The following is a 25,380-nucleotide window of genomic DNA, read 5'->3' as shown; positions in this document are numbered from 1 at the left end:
TTAATTTGATCTTGCTTCGTTTTCTCTTTGGACTTTCAATTTGAATTATGAATAAAAATATCCTCCATACTTACACAGCCCTGCTGTGTGAACCGCGCCTCGGGCATGGACCCCTAATATTAATCTCTACAAAAACAGGGTTCCACAGCCGGGCTTGGACCCATGGATGTATTAAGAGAACTGGGCGCCTAATGAAGCTTCACCTCACCATCACTAGTTAGAAGTTAGCAGCATGCTTTACCTTCTTTACATCCAAGCGCTTCACAGCTCGAGTACGACGGGGGCGGGGCTAACCCGTTCCTGCGCATTGGATTGGCCCGCCGCGCTCCTGCGTCATCATACACACAGAGCTACAGTGGATCCGCAGCCCGGAAAAAAAAGACAGAAGCCTCTTGTAGCAACGAGCTAGCTACTTCCATGTGTGTGCTGTCACAAGGGTGAAGAGTCCGCGAAACCATTTTCTGACTTCTCTATTTGAAGACCACAGTAGACTAGAACGGCGTGGACCGACACGGATATGGCGACATCCAGCCCCTGTGTTGTGGTAAGTTCCCCCCCAACAACTAGAATGAAATAAGAGATAGAAGATGACCACTGCATGCCCACTGGAAGAACACGCTGTACAGGGGCGCCGCTGCGTGGGATAAAGATTTGTACACATACTGAGGGTCGTACGGCCTGTGTGCTCTCCGGTGCTCCCCTTGGTAAAATGTTTCAGTGTAAGCTACATAACGGCAGTGTATTTTCATATAGCGTGGCCTGCGGCTATGGAGACGGTCACAGACACGCGCTCTGCACAGTGGGCGTGCGTGACGCAGGAGACGCTTTTGAACGGACACATTCAAACTTAACGTGCGGGGGTTTTGTGTCTGACAGGAGATTACAGGTACAGATGAGTAGCCTACATTACACGATTGGGCTTACGTGCAGTTTAGTGCCACGATTGTACACAACTGCGCCCAGGCAGCAAGAAACGCACGATCTCCAAGAAAAGGGGCGTGTTTGAGTTATGAGTATGCGTCATAAACAGTGAAAGGTATCAGCTATGATGGTATGTGTGTAATTGGCAAAAAGTATAGCTAGATTGGCTTCAGACATATGTTAAAATTAGCGTTACTTTAGTTTGAACATCAATTTCAAAGCTTTTGTCTACAGTTAATGTAAATTATTCTAAGAAGCTAATTGGATTACATTTCACTGGAATTGTACCTCGTACGATTTCATGTGACATACAATTGATTGATTGATTGATTGATTGATTGATTGATTGATTGATTGATGAATATACAGTTAAAGTTTAAATTTGCCTCAAAGAGCAAGATTTTAAATAGCGGACGTAAGTGTGTTCTAAATCAAACACAATTTGGTGTCTATACGTTTTATTAGGAGCAAAAATCTATAGTGCTTATCTGCAAAAGAGCTGTTTGGTTGTGTACAGTGGTTGTTTTGTGTCTGGAAAGATGTTTCTTTGTATGCATGTAATCTCAGTTTGAGTCACAGCACAAGGCCCGGCCTTGTGAGATCTGTGTGCATTTTGCAATACGTATTATAGATAAGTTGAGCCACGATGACCCTCTGACCTGGAATAAGTAAATAAGTAGCCAACAGTGCGCTCTATTTTTCAGGACATTTCCAGCATTTGGAGGCCAGTGTTTTAATATGCCAGCAGACAGGGAGGGACCCTTGCTGACATTATCATGAAGCATTTTGCTAAACGACATCATATGACAGTGGGAGATCCTGTCTCCTGTGTCACATTGTTTTTCATGTTTTACCTGACCGAGCTTCCATATGTAACGAGTTGGGTATGGGTTTGACTTTACTACTTAAATAAAAGACAGCAAGCCCATGTCTAACAGTGGAAAACACTCACACTTCAGATCATGTTACCACGAGGACATCTGCTCAGTATCACTCATTATTATTTTGGAGTTGAAGGGGTGTATCCCAAACAGATGGGCATGTTTTTCCATTTTGGGGAGCATAAGGGGAAATGCTTTGTTCTAGTTCAACCGCATATAATGTGAGGATAGGCACTTTGTAATCCAGCAATGACAATTTGTAGACTTGGGAGGATCCAAACTCTCAAAAAACGGTTTGAATACTGTGAGTGTGCTTATGGCCACATCATTCCCACAGCACCTCGAGCTCTGCACCAGCTCCCCAGCTGTCACATGATACCAGTTATGTTGTCTGGGTTCATATGGAATGCAGTTTGACAATCTATGGTTAGTATTTACCACCACTGATAGCTGTCTGTTGCTTGGTAAACTGTACATAATCGAGCATTGTTCTCAGAGTTTGTGTTTTGTGGCAGAAAAACTGTTGAGGCAGTAATATATGGAGGGAGTCCATGGGAAAGTAGACCACAGTTCACCGATGAGGTGAACTGTGGACCTTCACGGCGTACTACCCTGTATCTGCCCCGTGTTCTGTGTTAGGTAATCCCACTTTGTGTCGTGTTTGATTTCAGATCAGTGATGAGGAGCAGGGGTATGACCTGGACCTTTTCTGTATACCAAAGCACTACGCCGATGACCTGGAGAGGGTCTACATCCCACATGGACTCATCTTGGACAGGTGGGTAGCCACATTTTTAGCACATTCTAGTAGGATAATGCAAATGTGATGAATTGTCGGGGTCAACTAAAATGTGGGTTGTCTGAATCATTGGTTGACTAGTTTTAACAGAAGCCCTGTTGTATGTGGGATTCCAAGGTGTTCAGTAACTGGCGGGTCCATGTGTTTTGTGTAACCAATTAAAGTCAGACACCATTTACATTTTTTTTATATGATGTTAGATAAGTGATCTTTTTTTATTTTTTATTTAATGCAGATTTTTTTTTTTTTTTTGGGTGATTTCTGTTAAAGCTATAGTGCGTTTCTGTCGCCCCCATGAGGAATTCAAAGTAATGACAATAAAACTGTCGGCGCGTCCACATGATAAAAGCCTTCTGTGATCGCGCAGTTACTTGTAGCCAAGGAGGACACAAAGGATTAAAAAAACATGATGGACTAGTTTCTGCGCACGAAAGTCTCCGGACGCCACAATCTTCTGAACATAGTCATACTGAGAAATCCAGAGAGAGTAGTGTGGAGCTTATAGTCTTAATTAGCTTTGTAGCAACTCATTTGGCAACGGCTTGAATGTAACGGACGTTCGTTAATATCAAAAAATTACGCACTAAAGCTTTAAGCGGATCTCTGTGGTTATTCTACTTGGGGATGCTTTAGAAATGACAGCTGTGCCTGCTGACACAAAGAGAAAGGAAATGGGAACTACTGCTGACTGTAGCAGAAAACTGAGCTGACTCTCCTCTCTCTCTCTCTCTCTCTCTCTCTCTCTCTCTCTCTCTCTCCCACGTGACCACAGGACAGAGAGGCTTGCCAGAGAGATCATGAAGGAAATGGGGGGGCACCACATCGTGGCCCTCTGTGTGCTCAAAGGGGGTTACAAGTTCTTTGCAGACCTGCTGGACTACATCAAGGCCCTGAACAGGAACAGTGACCGCTCCATCCCAATGACGGTGGACTTCATTCGCCTCAAGAGCTACTGTGTAATATATATATATTTTTGTATCACTTAATATAAAAGCAGGCAATCACATTTTATCACATTTAGTTTAAAAGAGTTACAAGTTTGAATACTTAAAGGTACCCTGTGGAGTTTTTGACAACTAGTTGCACTGTGGAGCAATGTTTTTACAGGCATTAACCCTAATTTATTATCTTGTGCATGCACTTGAAGACGCACATCCATGAGCATGCAGGGCAGTTTTCACACTTTTCCACTGATCAAAAGTTGGTGGTGCTAAGAAGCGTAGCAATGTGCTAGCAAAGACAGAAAAAGACAAAGACATCAAGCTAGCAACCATGGATGTAAATGTAGCAAGATTTAAAATAGTCAAAGAATTGGTTTTGTAAAATGTTTAATAAGGAAGGAAATACATTCAGAATGTATGCTAGGTTTAAATAACCCAGTTTCCATCCAAATATATTGCAAATATGAACTGACTTTGCTGACTCCTCGGGTCATTGCACCGTTTTAGAGGAAGAGAGCACAATCAGATGTCGTAATAAAAGAGTGCCAGTCAAATCTCAAACAGTGGAAAACCACGAAGAAAACATGTTTAAATTTCCACTCAGTGAACAGAAACGCACCTAAAGATACATTCACATGTAGCAGTTTATGTAATGCAAACACTGCAGTAACATGCCTGGAGCAGATGACCATATAAAGAAATCCAGCAAGGATTGGCGTCAGCTTAAACCGAGAGTAGAAAAAAACGGTTGGAAATGGAGGGTTCAGAATCTGAACGATCTGAAATATGATACGACACGACACAACTTTATTGTCAGTTCACACTGAAATTCATTCTGCGTTCCTGAGCAGCTCCACCCCCCAAAAAAAGAAAAGAAACACACATACACAGAGTTAGACAACTACACATATAGTACGAAGATGAAAACGCATCAACAACCATGACCAAGGAATGTGTCATGATGTCCGGTCTTGTGCCTTGATACACTTTTTCCACCTTAAACATACTGTATAATGTGAAGTCTGTAACACGTCCACTTCATTCCCTTCCTCTCAGAACGACCAGTCGACAGGTGAAATCAAAGTCATCGGTGGAGATGACCTGTCTACATTGACGGGCAAGGTATGAAGTATGGAGGGCAGCATGATTATGACTAAAACAATCTTTGTTGACATTGTGATCAATATTATTAATATTTAAAATGAAATGAACTTGAAATTAGAAACAACTTGTACTGCTGTTGTCCATCATATCATTTCTTACTGTGTATTGCCACTGCACCGACATTTGAAGTGAAACTGATACGCGTTAACTTATTCATAATTTTGTAAACAGGTTTGTTGATGATGCTAATTAATAATGCTGATGATTGGGCTACACTTGAGCAAACCCAACGCTCTCACATAATGATCTAGGCTCGCGTCACATTCCTTTCGAGCTCGTTTGCATACTACAGTCAAATGTATCCAGTCCACTGTTTTTCATTAATGTCATTTGTTCTTTTGTTTTTACACAGAATGTCCTGATTGTGGAGGTATGTACTGATGTTTTCTTAAACTTAGTAACTTAGTAAAGTACACCGCTTTCTATTCCAAGACCGCTAATATGAGCTTCTCTCCTGCTGTGTTTCCAGGATATCATCGACACAGGGAAGACAATGCAGACATTATTGCAACTCCTCAAACAGTACAACCCCAAAATGGTCAAGGTAGCAAGGTAATTGGATCCTTTCAAAAACTGATTTTATTTTTCTTCTTGTGGAATCTAGTGATAATGTTTCTCTGTTTCATGACGACAGATTGTGGTGGTCTTCACTGACAGTCTGTCTCAGTCTTTTATGCAGCTTTTAAATATTACGATTGACGATCAACTTGGTTTCTGTCCTCAGTTTGTTGGTGAAGAGAACGCCAAGAAGTGTTGGCTACCGACCAGACTGTGAGTTCAAGACAGTAAATGTTTTTATTTTTAGACTATTTGTGAAATGTATAGTTAGTATAATGCAGGGTTTTTCCCTGCCATTATAAGGTTTAGGTGAAGCACCTGAGCCGTTTTGGGCGGCACATAAGCCGAATGAATGTAACTACAAGACTTTTCTCAGATCTAATGGTTGTAGTTGGACTTCTGTAACAAGTTTTGTCTTAAGGCTTTTTGAGTGTTATGTATTTATTACCTGTTCTAGCTTGTCCAACGTTTTAGACACACATATGGTGATAACAAAATGATGAGAAAAAAGAGACGCAAAACTACTACAAAGGGACACAAACCGACTACAAAAAGATGCCAAATTACCACAAAGAGACAAAACAACCCCAAAGAAAACAACAATGAGCAAAAAGAAACAAAACACGACTACAAAAAGACGCAAAAACCCACAAAGAGACACAAATGTATGGGGAAATTGCTTTTGTTTTATTGAAAAACTCAACATTATCTTAAAGGAGAATTCCCGTCGATTTCAACACGTAGCTCTGTTGTTTGTTGTCACATAGTGCTGTCAGTAGCGAGAGAAATGAAAATAATCGGTGTTGCCTGCACCGAGTTATGGTACTGCTAGCTTTTGCAAAGTTGTGCTAATTCATACCTCTATATAGTTCCGGTGTTGCAGTGTTGAGACGCCAAGACGAGTGCTTAGGGACCGTCTACAAACTACAACACCGAAAAGCGATACAAAAATATTTTCAAAGTATAAGTACTGTAGTACAACTAGCAGGAGACACGTTATAATTGAGGTAAGTTTGGAGACACTACTTTATTTAATCATTAAATGAATAAATATTTGTTGTATCTCTTTTTGGTGTTGTCGTTTGTAGACGGTCCCTAAGCACTCGTCTTACTGCCGTCTCACCACCGGAACTAGTCTGGCTATCAGCAGACCAAGCTCAATCTTTTTCAGTTAAACCCGCCAATAGCGCGCCAGGTGGATAAGCTAGTTTGTGATTGGTCCCCGCAAAATTGTAACGGAAACAGGATAGATAAATGTACAGGTCTCCAGCCTGAGCTGCAGGGAGAAATCAAATCGTCGGCAGATTGGGCTGGGTTTAGCCAGTCTACACCGGAACTAAACAGAGGTATAAATTAGCACAACTTTTATGCATTTCTTTCACATCTACTGCAGCCAGATTCACTGTGTTCACTCTGAAGGAATCACTTCACATGGGTAGGCACTTGTAATGACATCTCGAACATGTTTAAGAGGCTAAAAGCACGTTTAAACCTGCCCCGTTTCAGCTGCCTGGGTGCGAAAGCTAGAAGTAGCATAACTCGGTGTAGGGAACACCAATTATTTTTGTTTTTCTCGCTACTGACAGCACTACGTGACAACAAAACAACATAGCTACGTGTTGAAATCGACCGGAATTCTCCTTTAAAGAAGAACGTCTAAATCCCTCGCCAAATACTCGCACCTAAGTCTTCCACAATGCTAGGGAAAACACTGTCATGTACTGTATGCTTTGCATACCTTAATTTCAGTGTTAGTTTATCACGACAAAGACAAGCAACTTGATTTATTCACCTGTTTCTTTCAGTTGTAGGATTCGAGGTGCCTGACAAATTCGTGGTGGGATACGCACTAGACTACAACGAGTACTTTAGAGATCTAAATGTAAGTATTTGAGATGGATAAAGAAAGCTAATGATTCAAGTAGCTTATGTTTCATGCTTATTAGAGTTTGTACAAATGGTGTGTAGCTGTGTGTTAATGTAAGGTCTGACCAGGACATAACATGTGAATCACTAATATGCTGCAACACTCATTGTTCCTTTTCTGTTTCAGCATATCTGCGTCATTAGTGAAACGGGGAAGGAGAAGTACAAGGCATGAAGAGCACATCAAAACACTTTGATGAATGGTTACACCGTCTCCTTTTGCTGTCTATTTGAATTTTATATTTTATTACTTCATATTCGTGTCATAAAAATACTCAGCCTGCTCAGGGTCCCTGGCACTGTTGGAGTGATAATCTTGACCGTTGCATTGCCTGTTTTATCCACAACACACACAACTTATGAGAAAATTGATTGCCTTAGCTAGTAACACGTCTGGGTTAAACAGCATGGAGCCCGGCTTCACCTGGAATCTGTATTATCTATATCTATCTATATCTATGCCCCCCGACACTGACTAATTATTTGTTTTAAGCAATGGATTAATTGATTCAGAGCAATGCTGCTAGCTTTAAGTACAATATCACAATTGTTGTGCCACATTAAAATTTACAAACATTTGGCAACCTCCAATGAAATTAAATAATTATTCTATTGTAATTCTACTTTTACCTCAATGATGACATTGCATTTTCTTGAAATATACAGTATGTAAATTTTGGGACAAAACACATGTTTGTTGCTGAGGCGTGTGTGATAAGATGTTTTTCACATAGATTGTGTAGAAAAGTAACACAAATGCTGACTTCTGTCCCTAATTGAACACACAGATTTGCTGAAGATAAAATATCCTTATTTATGAGTGTTAATGAAATCTTTTGTCTTTTATGTTACACAAAGAAATTGGATGCATGGATGCTTTGTTCAGACAAATATTTTACTTATGCTGTAAAATGTGTAGTTTACAGATACTTCTACTGAAGGTAAAAGTTATTCAATCCTGATTGAACTAATTTGTCTGTATTTACCTGTCATTGAGTCAGACATGATTTCTTTTGGTTTTTCAATTTCAACCTTATAAAATGCTCTGATTCACTGTAAACCAGTGTCAACTAAAAGTTGCAATACCAGCAATTAAATGTTCACACCCCTCATGTGACTAGTGCATTTCACTACAAAGCTTCGCGTACTATATAACAACAAATAATGGGAACATTAAAATAATTTCTGGTCAGTCGATAGTGAAAATACTGGGAAATGCAGTGGTGATGCAGATAAGATAAAAAGTGTTTAGTGTGTTACTGTAGTATGTGTTACGTTAACAGAACTCCCAGCTTTCTAGGAAGAAAAGGTTACAATTGACTGAAATAAATACCTGCTGAAGGCCATTTTTCTTTTTGAACAAATGGTGATAGCAAAATCCATTTTTCTCACACTTTTTATGTGTCCAATTGTTACCTGTATTTATTGTTTTATTACTATTTTATACTGAGCCTGGATGATTTGCAAATCAAGAAATCTTGAGTATGGGAATGCAATTTTGAATTTAAATTAAAGGATGATCATCTTATTTATATTGTTAATGAAAACGTAAAACCTTTTTTTAATTTCTTCAGTAGGTTTTATCTGCAAAAAAACAAGGCAATAAAGTTGTGTAGCCAGTATGACAATATGAACAGTAGCGTGATTGGCTGCTGAAAATAACTCATGAAAACAGAAAATCTGCCAGAATAATCATACCTCCATCCTCCAGGAGTTATCTGCATAGGGCCTCCTGCGAGCAAATTGGTGTCAGGAGACCATTACTGACAGTAGGTAAAAACTAAAACTTACATTCTTGGTGCAGTAAATTTGTCATGCTACCCAGGTGTGATTAAACATTAGTAATTGCAGCCGACGTGAATGTAAGAATTACCATGAACCGAAGGATGCAGTTCGCCATATCCCGCGTGAGCATGCCGGTAAATGAAGCTGTTTGATTGGACAGGGCTGCTGTTAACGTTAAAAGGGGCGTGACGTTTGCTGCTAGCAGCTAACCTAGCTCCTGATCATCTGGGATCTGGTTTATTCTTGGCGGTGTCCTGCAGAAACGAAAAATTAAATTGTAGAGCGAGTAATATTTGCAATAGACACTGTTTTAGTTTTCTTCTGTGAGCCGTAGAAGCTACCAGGTTAACGGACAGGAACATTTGTTTGTGAAATGTTGACCCAGCCGCTCTGTGGACATAGCATTGTGGCTATCGGCGTAACTGCTAACTTAGCTAGTTAGCCTAGCAGGCTAGATAGCTAGGCTGTTAGCTGCATGGATGTATCAAGAGAACGGTTAGCTGTGGCTGAAACTAGCTAACATAACACTGGCTTGACTTAGCTAGAAGGTAGACTCGCGTTATGAGAATGACTTAACGCCAGCGTCGTTAGATTAACGTTAACGTCAGCTACATTATAATCGATTTGTTTTGCACTTAAAGTTAACGGTTGGTCATGGCTAGCGATAGCTAATTTAACGCGCTAACATATAGTTTAGCATAGTAGCGTTTCAGTCGTCATCTTACTGCTTCCCCTGCACCAACAAACTGGTCGGTAGCCTGCAGTTACAGGGCATTGTGCGGTATGTAGCCATGGCATGCTAACCACCCATCAGGACAGTTGGTTACTGGTCATAGCACATGCCAGTTCTGGCTGACCATATAGTCATGATATGAGGAATTATAGAGATAGCTAGCGTTGTTATGAATAACAGCCAGGTTTAAATTGCTTTGACACCAGAATTCTACAGACGACAGGGCCTTGCGGTTTTGCAGTGGGTCTAACGTTACATTTCGTTAGCTAGGTTGTCTAACGTCAACTCAGTCGCCTGATTGAGGATGTTTTTTCAAAACAAGTAAAGTTAGCAAAGTTTGGAGAGCAACAATGTAACACAACTGAGCTGGTTAGCCATTTTAAGTTCATGAATTAGTGGCGGGCAGCGTTAGCTAACAAAATGAACAATTCGGGAGTCTTGCCACAAGAAAAGATGGAGCTGGATCTGGAAATCCCATCTTCGTTAGCTCAGGGCGATGGACACTTGAGGAGATCCAACAGTGCACCCATGATACATGGCTTAAGGTTTATACAACATGACAGTTACTGCATAATATTTTAGTGAATGTGTTTGCCTTTTTATACAATTTGAAATAACTACATTACAATCACCTCATGGGTAGAAGGCACATGACATGGTTGGTCTGTTAATTTGTCATTCCAGTGATAACTCCCAGGTGTTCCAGAGAGAGGTCCTGCGTAGCCGGAGAAATAGCACCACAGTTGTCAACAGGCCCAACATGGTACAATACAATACTAAACACATGTTTCTTCAAGTAATCTGTGTCTGCATTATTGTGTATTGAATGTTCTCTTCTCCACACGCGTCCTTCTTCACAGGTCCCGTCATCACCTGTCCGCGTCCCCAGCACCAGACTTCATCAGATAAAACAAGTAAGAAGAGGAAGTGTTTTTGGCATGTTTGAAAGTGTTTCATGATGAAAAGGAGCATGTCAGACTACTGTCTCCCTCTCAAGCCATAGGGAGTGATGGTGTCTAAAAAAACATGCGAGAGGAACACTTTTTGGAGTCCACAGGGCCATCGATCTTAAAGAGTTGATCAATTGGTAGTATCGGACTCAAACAGAAGAGCGGTTACTCTGATGTAATCCGCTGGCTAAATGTAATCTCCATAAGTGAAATGAAAAACTGTTCAGTTTTAGCTTTTGAGATGACATTAAGGCTGTACCTTTCACTTGGAATATTAGGCCTAACTGCAATGGCATGAGACTTTTGAAATTTTGAAATCTGTTGGAAGAATATATGAAATTTTGGAAAACTAAGATGACCATTAACCGTCTTGTGTGCTCCTGCAGGAGGAGGGTGTGGATGTGATGAACAGAGAAACTGCTCATGAGCGGTAAGCTGTGCGTTTGTGAATGCCGTTGTGGATAAAGAGATCTGCTTGAACTATTACTTTGTGTAGGTAAAGTGCTGATATGCATCAACTTATTCCTGTTTCTGTTTTTATTCACAGGGAGGTTCAAACTGCCATGCAAATGAGCCAGTCCTGGGAAGAAAGCCTGAGTCTGGTAAACCTCATTACAGATTGTCCGATTCCCATCCGTGTTGATATGTGCTGCCGTTTTGAATCCTTGAAAGTTAGCTCAGTTTTGCCTCCCGCCGCATGTTTTGGCCCTGGGCCGTTGTTGTTGTCCTCTCCATCTCTGTAGAGTGGACAAAACACAAACATGCCAGATTAATAGTGAAAACATTTGGAGTTATCAGGGCCACCAGTCCTTCAAGGTCAGACTGAGTTGGTAGTATAATACTCCGACACGATATTTTATTGATTTCTTTTTTTTTTTTTTTTTTACTACTTTGCCACCTAGTACTGTAGAAAGATGATGACATGGCCACCAATGTGTTTGGCAATTGTGTGTGTTCTTAGAGTGACAATGATTTGGAGAAGTCGGCATCTTCGTCTCCAAAGCGCATCGACTTTGTGCCTGTGTCGCCTGCGCCATCTCCAACCAGAGGGATAGGAAAAAAGGTACATCTGATCTGTGTTATCACATGCACATAACCGGATTATACTATGAGCTGAAGGTAGTAGTTAAAGCACTTTCATGGTCTGCTGTAATCTGATTTCACTAACAACTTGCAGTCAGATTATTGAATGGAGGTCTGCGCGGCAGCCTACAGGAAGCAATTTATTAGAAGCCGAAAAACACAAACTTGTTTTTGTTTTGTGTAAATCTGTTACTGCAGATTAAACAAATAGACTGTGTTTTAGTGCAAGCCCCACCAGTGTTTGCATATAGAAACACTTCTTTACATCTGATTTATTGTTGCTGCATGTTATGCCAAAGTTGATCAAAAGGTTAATTGGCCACTGTCCCTAATTATACAAACTTCTTAAATATACAGGGGTGCTCATAAGTTTATGAACCCATGCTAAAGTTGACTAAAAAGATCATCTTCTGGAAACTGATCTTAATGCCTTCATTTAAAAAAAAAAAAAAAAAGACCCTAATGGACACTAATTTTCTTCACCATACCTAGAGATTAGCATGGTTTTATTTGCATTGAGAGATGATTTTATGGAAAGTACCCCATGCCAATCTCTAGGTATGGTGAAGGGTATGTGATGATGTGGGGCTATTTTAATTCCAAAGGCCAAGGGAACTTTATCAGGATGCATAGTATCCTGGATCCATGAAATAACTGGCCTTTAAAACTAAAAATCTGCCTGGCTCTATGGGAATTTAACATAGGGGTGTACTTACTTATGCCCCCTGTATTTTAAGGAAGAACATTTATTAATTTACGATACATTATTCATTCACAAAGAAAATTGGTGTCCTTTAAAGGGTGGATTTTTCCTCTTTTTTTTAATTAAGGCATTAAGATCAATTTCCAAAAGATGATTTTTTTTTTTTTTTTTTTTTTTTATTCCTCTTTTTAGTCAACTTTAGCATGGGTTCATAAACGTATAAGCACCACTATACTAAAAGGAGGGGCGACCTCTAGCTCACGCAGTAGAGTGTGCGCCCCATGTAGGCTGAGTCCTTGGTAGCGGCCCGGCCCTTGGCTGCATGTCGTTCCCCCTCTCTCTCCCCTTTCCTGTCTTCAAGCTATCCTGTCGATTTTTAAAGGCCATAAAAAGCCCCCAGGAATAATGTAAATATACTAAAAGGAAAAAGAATGAGGATTGCCTTAATCTGTCTTTAATCTAGTCTGTCTTGTGTTTCGCTTTCTTGCAAGCAGCAGTGTTTCTCTCCTTCACTACAAATCCTTGTGAGCAGCAATGGCCTAACACCCAGCCCAGTACCCAGCCCAACACGACGCTTCAGGTGAGCAACTCTTGGGAGTGATAACTTTATAATCTACTGATGTTACTTTACTCCTGTTCTAAATAAAAAAGCCTGTGAGGTTCCTGTGAGACTACAGCTGCTTCCAGTTTGACTGTAATGTCTTCTTGGTGACATAAAATGAGTTTCCTTTTGCCAGTCTTGGTAGAAAAAAAAAAAACAATTTTATTGCTTCTATATGTCTGAGTAAACTATAATCTTTTCTGGATGACCGATTGTGTACAGATGCATTTGTAACTGCTGATGTGGTTAAATTTAAGTGTGTGTGTGCGTGTGTGTGTCTTAGCCGACGGAGTCAAAGCCCAATCAACTGCATCAGAGCCAGCATACTTGGGCCAATGAAACGCAAAGGTAACATACCCAACATGCCTGAAATTCCAAAATGCTTTGATAATACTTTTTCTCATATCTCTTTAAATTCTACCAAAAGAGCCACTTAATGTATGGATAGGAGTGGTCTGTTGTAAATTGAAGGCCTTAATTGTTCAGACTAAAGGTTAAAGGCACTAAAGGACTCTACTAATAGTTCACTTGATTCTGTTTTTAGATTTGATCACATTCTATGTGTAACTCTTAAATGTAACTATTGGGCAGTGCACTGGCTCTCTGATAATTAACTGGTAAGATCTGTCGTTTATACTAACTCGGATTATGATTGCAATAAAACACTCCAGCAACCACAGGCTGTGTATTGAGATTCCTAAATGTCAGGGTCCCTTTACTCCTTAGGCGAGATGGAGACGGAGAGTCAGCCTAAGAGGCTCTTCCAGGGCACCACCACCATGCTGTCCTCTGATGTCTCCAACCTGTCAGAGCTCAGTTCCTGGTAAGACTTTGTGGATCGACACAAAATGTCAGAACAACCGTTCAAAAGCACACTGTTTAGGTAAGGATTCAGCAAACATATTCAGTTCAGGTGAATGAAGAATTTAAGGCAGGGGGTGGTTTATTGTGATCTGTTTAAAAAAGAAAAAAAAAGCAAACGGCGGGGAAAATAAGTATTGAACGCGTCAACATTTTTCCCAGTAAATATATTTCCGATAGGGCTATCGAAATGACATTTTCACCAGATGTCAGTAACAACCGAAGTAATTCACACATACAAAGAAATCAAAACATGTATGTCCATGACAAAAGTTGTGTAATAAAGTGGAATGATAATGGGAATAAACATTGAACACAGGAAGAAAAAGGGGTGTAAAAAGGCATGGGAAGCCAATAAACCAGCTGAAATCTGTCAGTATTTAGGAAGCCATCCTGCCCCGTGCAAATTAATATCAGCTGGATTAGCGGCTAGTTTTTTCATACAGGAGCGGTCTTGAAGCTGTCATTACCAACAAAGGCTTTTCTACTAAGTATTGAATACATTTCACTTTATTACATACAACTTAATTTATGGACTCACAGATGGACATCTGGTGAAAATGTCATGCCGATTGCCCCATCAGAAATATTTTTACTGAGAAAAAATGTTGACGTGTTCAATACTTATTTTCCCCGCTGTACTTGTAGGCAGGGTCCAAAATTAACTTTGTTTGTTTGCCAATGACTGGTAAGGGTTAGAAAAGGAAGAGGGGAAAAAAAAAAGCCGGTGCCGTGGCAAAATAGCCTCGGGAAGGACCTTGTTTCAGTCAAACGTGTACGATCAGAAGTAGTTTTAGTCGTGCAACAGAAAACTCAGAATGGACAGATAGTCTAGCTAGCTGTCTGGATTTACCCTGCAGAGATCTGAGGAGCAGTTAACCATAGTCCTCAGAAATCCACCAGAGTTTAGAACGCCAACACAAAGAAGGTAAACGGATATCCGGCCAAAATGAGTGAAATCCGGCGGAATTTCCGTCGGCAATGGAGCAATCCCAGAAGTGGAACCTCGAGGATATAGACCAGTGATTAGTCAACTGCGTACCGCTTTGATCTAACGTTACACTTGTGTCTCGCTTTCCTGGCGTCGCACTCGTCATCCGCACATGCTGTTGCACAGAGCTGTATTTACCGTGTTTCCATGAAAATCATGACGTTGCAGTCCATAATACATTTGTGAGTGGTGATCTGCCGCCAAAGGTCATCCATTTTGTTTGCTAAAGACCGTACATGCGACGAGGAAAATGCTACGTAGCAATAGCCGACAAGGAGTTAGCCGTAGCCTAACATTAGCCCTCTTCATCCCACTTTGTTCACGGTCTCAACCCGACTTGTGTGCACTTGCGGTCGGCAAAGCCGTGACATTAAACCTCGGCAGCGCTGTAGCATTCGGTCTCGTCACAAAATCGTCCACATTTTTACTCAGCGTTGTCTCAGACAAAAAGGACGGGCTTTTATTTGAACACCACAACTGCGGGATGTCACTTAATTGCCAGTGCATTCACTGATTTCATTTACATTCATCCATGCTGTTGTCAGCTCCGACATTTGCTACACACTGCGGTACCGCTCCCTCACTTGGCTGAGAGAGGTAGAAATGTGACAGCAGAGAGCGTTCTATGAAAGAAAAAAATACATATAGGCTGCTAAATGTATAACTATTTACTTCGTAAAACAAATAGTGCTTGTGCGAGTGTGGTAAGCTCATCACTCAGCACTGTATTTCCCACACTGGGTGTTAGATGGTAAGATACGCCCCTTTCCATGGAAATGTAATCCCCATTTCTGAATGTGCATTTGTTAAGCACCATTCAATTTAAATATGAACTAAAACAAGACAGTTTCTGTGTTTATTACCAAAGCATTTAGCAGTAATACAGTTAAAATGGGGGAAATGTGCAAAAATGTGCATATCAGGTCAATTTAAGTAGAGATGTTCCGATACCGGTATCTCCTCCGATACTGCCTAAAACGCTGGTATCTGTATCGGGACGTACTGGAGTTTATGCACCGATCGTATACCAATCTACATTAAAATAGTTTATTATATGTTTGTATTATTATATACGTTCATGTTTCACAAAGAGTTTAACCTGAGCCAGACCGACAACAAAGATAGAAATCACATCCATACAGGGATAGTAGAATACAGTTGTTAAAACATAATAAAATATGACACACTGGTATCTGATCAGAACTCGGGATCGGCCGATACGCAAGTTCAGGTATCAGAATCGGTATCTGGCCATCTCTAGATTTAAGGTGTGTGTGCCCCTAAATTCCGCCTGTGCCCCTAAGTTTTTATTTATTTTTTAAGTTGGGGGGGGGCTATAGTACTTCTAGTAAAAAAAACAAAGTTAGCCTGGAGCCCTGAATACAGCAGATGTTTGCCACAGTCACAATTCTGACGGCCTCTTTCTTTCAGTCACTCTCCAGATTTGCTGGACGGCAGCCTCAGCAGCGTCGGATCCTCCACAGACTCGCCAGGCAAAATGGAGGGAGTGTCGCCCTCCTCGTCCAGCAACTCGCCCTTTGCTTCCCTCCAGGATTTGTCCCCAAAGTGAGCACGGGATAGCAAGAGACACTATAAGGGACTATGGCCAAAAATTCTCTCTCCAGGAAACCAGTTTCCTTGCGAGACCTTCCATCTCAGCATCACCTAGATTTAAATGGAAGTTTCCATGTTTGTTTCTGAGCGGCCGTTTTCATGCCTACATTTTGGAGGGTGTAAGATATTTTTGAATTAAGGAAACGAAAGCCATGGATTAGTTTTAGTGTGGAAGAGGTAAGCCTAGTGAAACTAGCGATGACTGAAGACACTGGGCACCAGCTGCTAGTAGAGGATCTTGGATGGTGCTTGGCTCCATAGTGATGGTGTTCATAAGTGGCTATGCTTTTGTCCTACCAGTTCCCCTCGCTACAGAGAGACATTAAGCACTGGACATAAGAAAAGAAAAAAAAAAAAGACTATTTTGGATGTGTACATTTTTCCTGTTTTTGTGCTGGAGAACTTCTGTCCACGGGCCTTTGTATGTATACAGTCTACATATTTTGTAAGAAAATATTTAACTTATTGTTTTCCTGCTTTGTTTGTAATTATGTACATATTAACATTGTCGAATGTCGTACATAGTTTTAAGTTTGATCGGCTGTGAGGTGAACGTGGGCACAGGTCAACAGCAAATGCTGTCTTTGTAAAGGAACAAACTACTTCTGGTGTACACCTGTGGATATTTCCTTACGGTTATACTGTAAGAGAAGTTATGTTGTCAGCAGATTTTCTTATTTTTATATGGGCGCTGCACTGTGGTGATTTTTTTTTTTTTTTCCCCCTTTCAGTTTGACTTGTATGCCCCCTTACCCATGGCCTGCTGCAACTTTAAATGCCTAGTATGAGCAATGAATGCACCAAGCAGTTAATCGTGGATGTAATAAGATCACTGTTGTGCTCTCAACACTAAGGGTTGTTCTGTATCCTGTGTTTTTGTCAGGATGTTTTTGTAGATGAGCAGAGTATAGAAATGATTCAGTTTTCTTTCAACTTGGGAAATGTTCTTGTTTTTGGAAAAAAACGTTTATTCTAAGATTTGATTGGTGATAGGTTTCTATCCCCAGTTAAAATGAACCATTTGTGTTGTCATTTACACAAATCAAGTGACTGCTGGAACATGCAGTACAAACAAAATGGCACTGTCGCATTGAGGAAAGAGACTGCTGTGGTTACATTTATTAAAATAGCTTTTTGCACAGGATGTTTGATCCTGTTATGTTTCAGCCGGTGTGTAAGCAGAGCAGAAGTGAAACTTTCTCGTTAAACAAGATTCAAGAATGCAGTATGTAGTCTGAATTATTTTTTTTGCACCTAAATTTGCGTTCAACTGTCATCACCCTAGTGTCCATATTCCTTGTGTAACTTCTACATCTGAACCCCTTCATGTCCCTGTAACTTCTAATATGTATTTACAAAAGGAAGTGATTGTAAATCTGGAAGTGTGCCCTTTAATTTAAAAAAAGTTTTTTTTTTTTTTTAAACAAAATGTCTTTTTCCTTTTATAAAAATAAGAAAATGGAGAAAGCAGTCGGCGTTCCCTACTGTCAGGATTTTTTTCTTTTTCAGTCATCTCATGGAGTGTTCAGGACATGCATTTAGTAAACAATCTTATACTGTTGACTGGAATGGAAAGGCTGTAATACGCAAGATGGCTCACAATTTGCCTATGCTTATCTTTTGTGATTGCAAACATCAGGACCAAATCAATACTTTTGTGTGTAGGTGTTTTGAATATTCCGAGAGTAGTCTTGCCTGCAATACTAATTTAATGTCAACACAGCACCCAGGGCCACAGTAGGATAGTGTCATTCCTAAACATTATTTACTGCTCTGGCACCAAATGGTGCAAGCAGTGGCAAATCAAGTTTTGAGTTGTCAAACCTGATAACATAACATACACTTCCAAAGGAGCTTAGTAACAATCGTTACAAAGCTAACCGTGGCCTTATTGTCAAGTTATGTGCTCTACACCCTCCTAACCCAACTCGTAAAGTACAGAAAATAGCTTAATCTATTTTATACCAGACAGCTGTATTGAGACTTTATTAATCGTTTGATGGAGCATTGATATAGTACTGCGAACAAACCATTATCTTCAAAAGATCATCTTTCCTTTGAGGACATGTAAAATCATCTTACTGCTGGAAAAATAAAAACTCATCCACACATGCAAATAACTGCATTTAGTCCTCGGCGTCTACAATATAAATGCTTTAAAACATCAATATAATAATGGTTACAGGTGAATACCATAACAAAATTTTTAATGGCTTTAAATACATGTTTGCATGTAGATTCCTTCACACTCAAGTTAATCATATTCAGTTACATAATGGCAATAGAAATACAGACATGGGGAATATGAGGTCCGACAACACTTTGAGTGGCCTCCCGTTTCTTCACAGGCCCTGCTCAGGGACAGCTCCTCTCACACTACCATTCCTTTGACCTACACACTGGGAGGTCTCTGCTGTTTGTGTCAGTTCAGTATTCTGTCAGTTTACGTATGTAACAAATATGTGGATTTAAAAACAAGTATACTAAAATGTATTTTTCAGGGGACAGGGTGAACTGAATAAGTACCCCCGCCCCCCTGCTGTCAGCTGTACTCATTGAAGCGTAGCAGTGCCTCTGGTGTGAGGATGTTCTCTCCGTCTTTAGATTTCCCCTCCTCTCACCTTACAGCACTTCATGTACGTAAGATGACCATCGTGAGAAGACCTAAAATATGACAAGAAACAAAACAGAGCAACGTGATATTGTAAACTCTAGCACATCCTATTTTAAGCAATGTCAAACAATAGCATCGTAGTTCACATTAAAACGTATTTAACGTATAATGCAACCTCATTCTGTCAGCCAATGACTTACCAAGAACATAAGCAGCTACAAGTTTCTTGTTAACACTTAAGTGGAGGTAGACAGGCACAGTAGATTCTTGCTCCCCCAGGGTCGGGAGCATCAGGGCGGCCATACACACCAGCCCAAGCAGCACCGTCAGCAGACTGGGGCCTCCAGCAACAGGACGGCTCACTGTCAGGTGCACACAGTGCCATCAGATGCATCACTCAATTTTCTAAACCAGCTGGGCACGGTAGTTTTTAATCAAACATTACTCAGGAGTAAGTGGTGTTATTTATTGGGGACTATTTTCCTGCACAGATTTGGTGCTCTACTGATAATTTACAGCAGTGCAGCAGTATGTGGGATTGACAAAAAAATAAACTACAGTGTGTGTTCATGGTAATTCAGGAGGATGTTACCCAGTGCCACAAAGGTGTGGCTCACTGATGTGCTTTTAATCGTTTTTGGACAACAATGGAGGAATAATATAGAGTAAATAAATAAATAAATATATATATATATATATATATATATATATATATATATATATATATATATATACACACACATATATATTATGGCTTTGAATAAACAGAAAAATGTTCTCTGTTGGATCAATTCATTGTTGGTTTGACAATACAAGATATATTGAAAAAGAAGCTAGAGCTCAAAGAATGTTTTAGCTAAACAACCCAAGATATGGTTTATGATAATGAACTATGCATTCAGAATAGTAAATGCAGTTACAGCAAATACATGAAGACAAATGAAGATGCATTTGATCTTGTACGCAATGAGGCTTTGGCTTGTACTTCAACTTTAATGACTACCTGACAGTGATTACCTGCACCTGATTGTTCTCCTTCTGCAAAAGATGTACCTTTGTATGTAATAATCTCAACAGGAAGCAGGTTAACATGGTATCATCCGAGAAAGACACATGGTATACTACCTACTACCTACTGTATCTTGCTACAAAATCAAAATGTGAAGATGATTACAACATGCATGTTATTATGTTATTGTCATACTATGTTTGTGAGACCTTCTGCCCTTATTGAATTTATCTCATTTAGCTGAAAAAAAAAACAAACATCCAAATACTTAATTTAATCCAAATACTACCATTAAAGTCCTGCATTCAAAGTCAGTTCAAATAAATAAATGTTGTAAAGAGTATAATATCATTATGTATATCCTAGTCAATAAGTAACGAGAAATTGCAGTACTAAAAGCACGACATATTTTAAGTGGTTTAAATCATCATTAGCATCATTAATATACTGTTATTAGATTTTCTTTTAAACTGAAATATCGATGTTGGTATGGCCTCAAAAAACCCAGTATCAGTTGGAATGTATTAGCTTTATTATCTGTAACTATTCGTAAAATATTAAAAGTAACATAAACGACAGCTGTTGAATACATAAATGGAATAACAAATGCAAATCTTTCCTCATGAAATGTAGTGGAATGAAAATTGTGTCAAAAAATGTAAATACGTGGCGTGCCAGTGCCTCTTGTTATTCATTTTTTTGTACTAGATAAGATGGGTAGGTAGATAGGTATGTTCATAGACCATAAAAAGCAATCTAATGTTCCTGAATTTGAGTTTGAGCATTTGGCTCCATCTAGTGGTAAGACCACACAACAGCCCTTCTTCCTACCTGTCTGAAATGCAGTCTGCTCAAAAAACTCGCTGTCTGCAAACTGCTCTTTGACTTTGCGTTCCTCATCTTGGGGCCGGGGGCTGGGCGGCTCCTGTGAGGCTGATGGACGGAGCGTGGCCGTCACCTCTTTGCGACCCAGAGCTTTCCGCTGACTCTGCTCAGACACCTGCAGTCGGAACTTGTCGTACACCCCATAATGGCATGCACGCACATCTCTGTGTCGGATCACTCTGTGTGGACAGAGAACGTTAGACAGGCTCCTTACTTGATCAGATGGGAAGGTCAGCTGTATAAACAGCCATCTGACTCAAATCATACAGTCAAAACTATCCAACAAACAAAGGCAATAATAAGCAATGAACAATTAAACAGAATGGATGGGAATCCACAGGGAACAACAAGCTCATAAATGAGAAATGTGCTTTACCACTGCATGAAAAATTAATAAGTTCCATACAGAAAAACAAACTCACATGTCAACACAACACTGTGGCTTGACGGCTCCGGTGGCATCCACCACAGTGTACTTGTTTGGCGCTGTGCACAGCACTGATAAAAAGAAAAAAAATACACAGATTATCTAGATAAATTGGAATGTATAACAAAAACAGTACAGCATACATGGAAACCCAAATGGATTGTGTTTTACTCTGCCAACTAGGGCTGCACGATATGAGGAAAATATCTAATTGCGACTATTTTGACTGATGATGTGATTCAAGATATTGGAGGGAATGATCATTTTTGTATCATTATTCTTATTTTCATGGAAAAATATCAAAATTAAAATGATGAGGATCTGTACCAAAGAAAGATTTTTTCTGATGGATAGGATATGTAGGCCGGGACGTCTCGGCAGCACCACAATACTTCATTCTGAATGGTTTGACACATATTTTGTCTTAAACTAATATTGCGCCCCCCTGCGATTTGGAAATTGCACTAGTCCATAGGGCTAGGCGATATGGAGAAAATCAAATATCACGATATTTTTGACCAAATACCTCGATATCGATACCGCAACGACATTGTAGTGTTGACTATTGGTGCTTTCGCAAAATATTTACACAATGAGATTTTAGAATCATAATCATCAGTAATGTGATATAATGACTGAGTGGGTAAAGGCAAATAATAGAACAGTTACAACAGTCTGTTAAGTTCAGAAAATGACATCACTTTACTGTAATGCAGCCTTTAAAACCAGGAAAAGACAACACGGCCATGTTACGATATCCAAAATCTAAGACGATATCTAGTCTCATATCACGATATCGATATAATATTGATATATTGCCCAGCTCTACTAGTCCATATTGCCATTTCGATAAGATTGGGATTAATTGTGCAGCCCTTCTGCCAACTCACCTTTAAATTTGAGGGCGAACTCATAGGGGTTGTAGAGGGTGAGCACCTGCTTGTGAGACGTCTGCTCATCTGCGTAGAAGATGAGCTCAGTGGGGAACACGAACACAGGAAGGCTTCCTTCCACCAGCTCAGGCTGTCGATGCTGCTGCTGCATTGGCTCCAGCTGAGCTCTTCCCCTTCCCCGTCCACGGTCTGCCTGGGCCCCCCCACCTCTCTCTCCACAAACTATCAAGCTGTGTAAACTCCCTTTAGGTGGAAATGACACTTCCCGCTCTCATCGCCTCAGGGACATGACGTGGCACTGCGAAGAGACACAGGTGAGGAATAACAAGAGGCACTGGCATTTACATTTTGTGACACAATTTTCATTCCACTACATTTTCATGAGGAAAGATTTGCATTTGTTATTCCATTTATGTATTCAACAGCTGTTGTTTATAGTTACTTTTAATATTTTACAAATAGTTACAGATACAATAAAGCTAATACATTCCAACTGATACTGGGTTTTTGAGGCCATACCAAAATCGATATTTCAGTTTAAAAGAAAATCTAATAACAGTATATTAATGATGCCAATGATGGTTTAAACCACTTCAAATATGTTGTGATTTTAGTACTGCAATTTCTCGTTACTTATTGACTACCATATACAATGATATTATACTCTTTACAACATTTATTTATTTGAACTGACTTTGAATGCAGGACTTCAATGGAAGTATTTGGATTAAATTAAGTATTTGGATGTTTTTTTTTTCAGCTAAATGAGATAAATTCAATAAGGGCAGAAGGTCTCACAAACGTAGTATGACAATAACATAATAACATGCATGTTGTAATCATCTTCACATTTTGATTTTGTAGCAAGATTTTTTTTTTTCAGCTAAATGAGAGCAGAGCAGGGTAATAAGAGAGGACCAGCCAGGGCAATTTAATTTTACGTAATTTATTCAAGGTTACTAAATTCAACAAGGCAAACAGGATTACGTAAACTCCATGTGGCTAGTCACGTGCCCTGGTGTGTTTACATGGTTACAATAGAGCTCGAGGAACCAGACTCGGGGTGTCGCAACACATTTTGTACTCCACGTACACAATAAAAACCACGATTCATTAATTAATTTGCAGCAACAAAGCTTTAGTCAAGTGATGTTTTACTATCTGGGGTATATTGTTCAATTACTTAGTTATATTGCCATCTTTGTATTCGTATTCAGATAACATGTAGCTAAGCTTAAATGTAAGCTAACGTAACGCTGCCTTTACAGTGCAGTGTAATCGTAGGTGACAACGTTATGATGTTTTTATGCAAATGTGTTGGTAATATATTTAGCAACAGGGATATTTAGAAAAAAATCCACCATACGTTTGGTTACTCTCTAACTAAACCATGCAGTTTGACTGTTTTTACTTGCTCGCACATTGTAATAACAACCCATCGTTATGGTGCAATGCTAACGCTGTACAATAGTGAACGTTAGCTAGCGTTAGCCGGCTAGGAGAACCCCAGATGTTAGCTGGTAGCCACTTAACGTAGTCTAACGTTACACGCTATGTCATTACAGAAGATAAAACACAAAGTTGTTTTATTTCAAGACAAAGCTGAGAGCGAGACTTTACCTTGTTGTCAGCACACGGGTTGGTGTAACGTCAGTGCTATCACCGGGGTTTGCGCTTCTGTTCCCACCACCCTGCTCTTGTTCCTCACTAGCCCTTTTTTCTTTGTCAACAATATACTGCAGGCCTCGCAGTGCATGCTGGGATGGCGAAGGGCGAAAGACTGCGTGCAAAACGTCAACAAAGCGGACGAAAAATACTCCAAGCAAGAAGAAATGTTTGTAATAACTTCAAAACATTGTGGAAAGCATGTAATTAAGCGTTTATAAACGCCCTAAACCACGAACCAACCAAATTCGCTCATACATGCGGAATACATACTTATTAGTTATTAACTGCACCAAATGTATAATTAATGTCCTGTTAATCATAAAGTAGCTTAACAATGTTTTGTGTAAGTATTTCACCATGATGATGATCATAAAAAATATTTCACCTTGCACAGACAGAAAAAAGTAAAAGCCGATATCAGACTCAAGTTGTTGAATCATATGCATGTTATGTATCACTCAAAAAATATATATATTATCCATCCAACCTGCTTTCAGTCACAGCAAATGAAAAAACAGTGCATTTGTTACAGTGTATGCAGTATACTGTAAGCAGACAAAGCCGTCCAGGAAATATAAGAAGGAGGATATAATGGCCTTTATCTGCAGGTAACGTTAGGCATTGTCTGGGGTTGGCTTATGACTTTCCACTGACCTTTAAATCTATGAGGGTTTTTTTCCTAATACCTTTTGATAAAAATGTCTGAGCTTATAATAAACATACGTTTGTGGTCATTTGTAATTTAAGGTATTTGATTAAGTGTTAAAACGACAGAACAAGAATACCCCTAATGTAACAGCGATGCTGCCCTCAAGTGCTGTCGGATTTATTATTACAATGAGAGCACATGCATTACAGGCGGCACTTTGATGGTTTTAATTTAGAGGCTTGATTGTGGACGTGACTTTTCCACTGGTATATTTCCACTATAATACGTGTTGGTGGTCTGTTTGAATATATATTGTCTTTGTTTTATCTCTATGCAGGTTTTAACCTAAATGTGCATTTTCGGTGAATGCTGCCATTACAGCACAAAATGCATATACCGTTAGTATGACAGTTGATTCATAGACTTACACAATGTCCAAGTTAAATATTGTGTTGATTTGGTCGGGCCATGTAACTGAACTGAACGTGTTCTTGTTTTGTTCTGTTTAAGAGGCGGAAGGCTGCTTTTTGAGGCGCCTTGAACGCAGCAAGAGAGTGACAGAAGAGAGCATCAGAGAAAGAGAGGTTTGTGTGTGTGTGTGTGTGTGTGTGTGTGTGTGTGTGTGTGTGTGTGTGTGAGAGAGAGAGAGAGAGAGAGAGAGAGAGAGAGAGAGGGAGAGGAGGAGGGGTTGCTGGGGGCGGGATCCGAGGGAATTGGCAAGACA

At 39.9% G+C, this 25,380-nt stretch overlaps 3 protein-coding genes and 1 non-coding gene across 7 annotated transcripts; 3 read left to right on the top strand and 1 right to left on the bottom strand.

Moving 5' to 3' along the window:
- Positions 1–491: 491 nt before the first annotated feature.
- On the top strand, positions 492–8,302 carry hprt1 (hypoxanthine phosphoribosyltransferase 1). Its single transcript, XM_031280225.2, has 9 exons — positions 492–544; positions 2,474–2,580; positions 3,374–3,557; positions 4,599–4,664; positions 5,059–5,076; positions 5,176–5,258; positions 5,431–5,477; positions 7,070–7,146; positions 7,318–8,302. Exons 1-9 carry the CDS (start codon positions 518–520, stop codon positions 7,363–7,365), a joined length of 657 nt encoding a protein of 218 aa, XP_031136085.1. The 5' UTR covers positions 492–517; the 3' UTR covers positions 7,366–8,302.
- Positions 8,303–9,470: 1,168 nt separating this feature from the next.
- fam122b (family with sequence similarity 122B) lies at positions 9,471–17,602 on the top strand. Of its 2 annotated transcripts, none has more exons than XR_004101657.2 (10): positions 9,471–10,253; positions 10,393–10,471; positions 10,569–10,622; positions 11,045–11,088; positions 11,206–11,260; positions 11,620–11,721; positions 12,939–13,024; positions 13,329–13,393; positions 13,772–13,928; positions 16,329–17,602. XR_004101657.2 is itself a non-coding variant. In XM_031280224.2 (10 exons), exons 1-10 carry the CDS (start codon positions 10,129–10,131, stop codon positions 16,465–16,467), a joined length of 846 nt encoding a protein of 281 aa, XP_031136084.1. In that variant the 5' UTR covers positions 9,471–10,128; the 3' UTR covers positions 16,468–17,409. The 2 variants fall into 2 exon arrangements, 1 of the variants encoding a protein (XP_031136084.1); XM_031280224.2 differs by having other exon boundaries at positions 13,772–13,868; positions 16,329–17,409.
- Positions 11,352–11,510, top strand: LOC116036641. Its single transcript, XR_004101665.1, has one exon. It is a non-coding gene; the product is annotated as a small nucleolar RNA U109 (small nucleolar RNA).
- Positions 17,603–17,753: 151 nt separating the features above from the next.
- mospd1 (motile sperm domain containing 1) lies at positions 17,754–24,186 on the bottom strand. 3 transcript variants are annotated; one of them, XM_031280226.2, is made up of 6 exons: positions 23,960–24,186; positions 22,337–22,637; positions 21,442–21,517; positions 20,966–21,198; positions 19,326–19,487; positions 18,481–19,175 (listed from the first exon to the last, which is right to left on the bottom strand). In XM_031280226.2, the coding sequence occupies exons 2-6, from the start codon at positions 22,488–22,490 to the stop codon at positions 19,144–19,146; spliced, it is 657 nt and encodes a 218-aa protein (XP_031136086.1). In that variant the 5' UTR covers positions 22,491–22,637; positions 23,960–24,186; the 3' UTR covers positions 18,481–19,143. The 3 variants fall into 3 exon arrangements, with proteins under 3 accessions (XP_031136089.1, XP_031136086.1, XP_031136088.1); XM_031280229.2 differs by lacking the exon at positions 19,326–19,487 and having other exon boundaries at positions 17,754–19,175; XM_031280228.2 differs by lacking the exons at positions 18,481–19,175; positions 19,326–19,487 and adding an exon at positions 19,908–20,163.
- Between the last annotated feature and the right edge of the window lie 1,194 nt (positions 24,187–25,380).

The sequence above is a fragment of the Sander lucioperca genome, chromosome 1 (assembly GCF_008315115.2).
Source record: "Sander lucioperca isolate FBNREF2018 chromosome 1, SLUC_FBN_1.2, whole genome shotgun sequence".
Taxonomy (NCBI): Eukaryota; Metazoa; Chordata; class Actinopteri; order Perciformes; family Percidae; genus Sander; species Sander lucioperca.
This window is presented reverse-complemented; position numbering and strand designations above follow the sequence as displayed.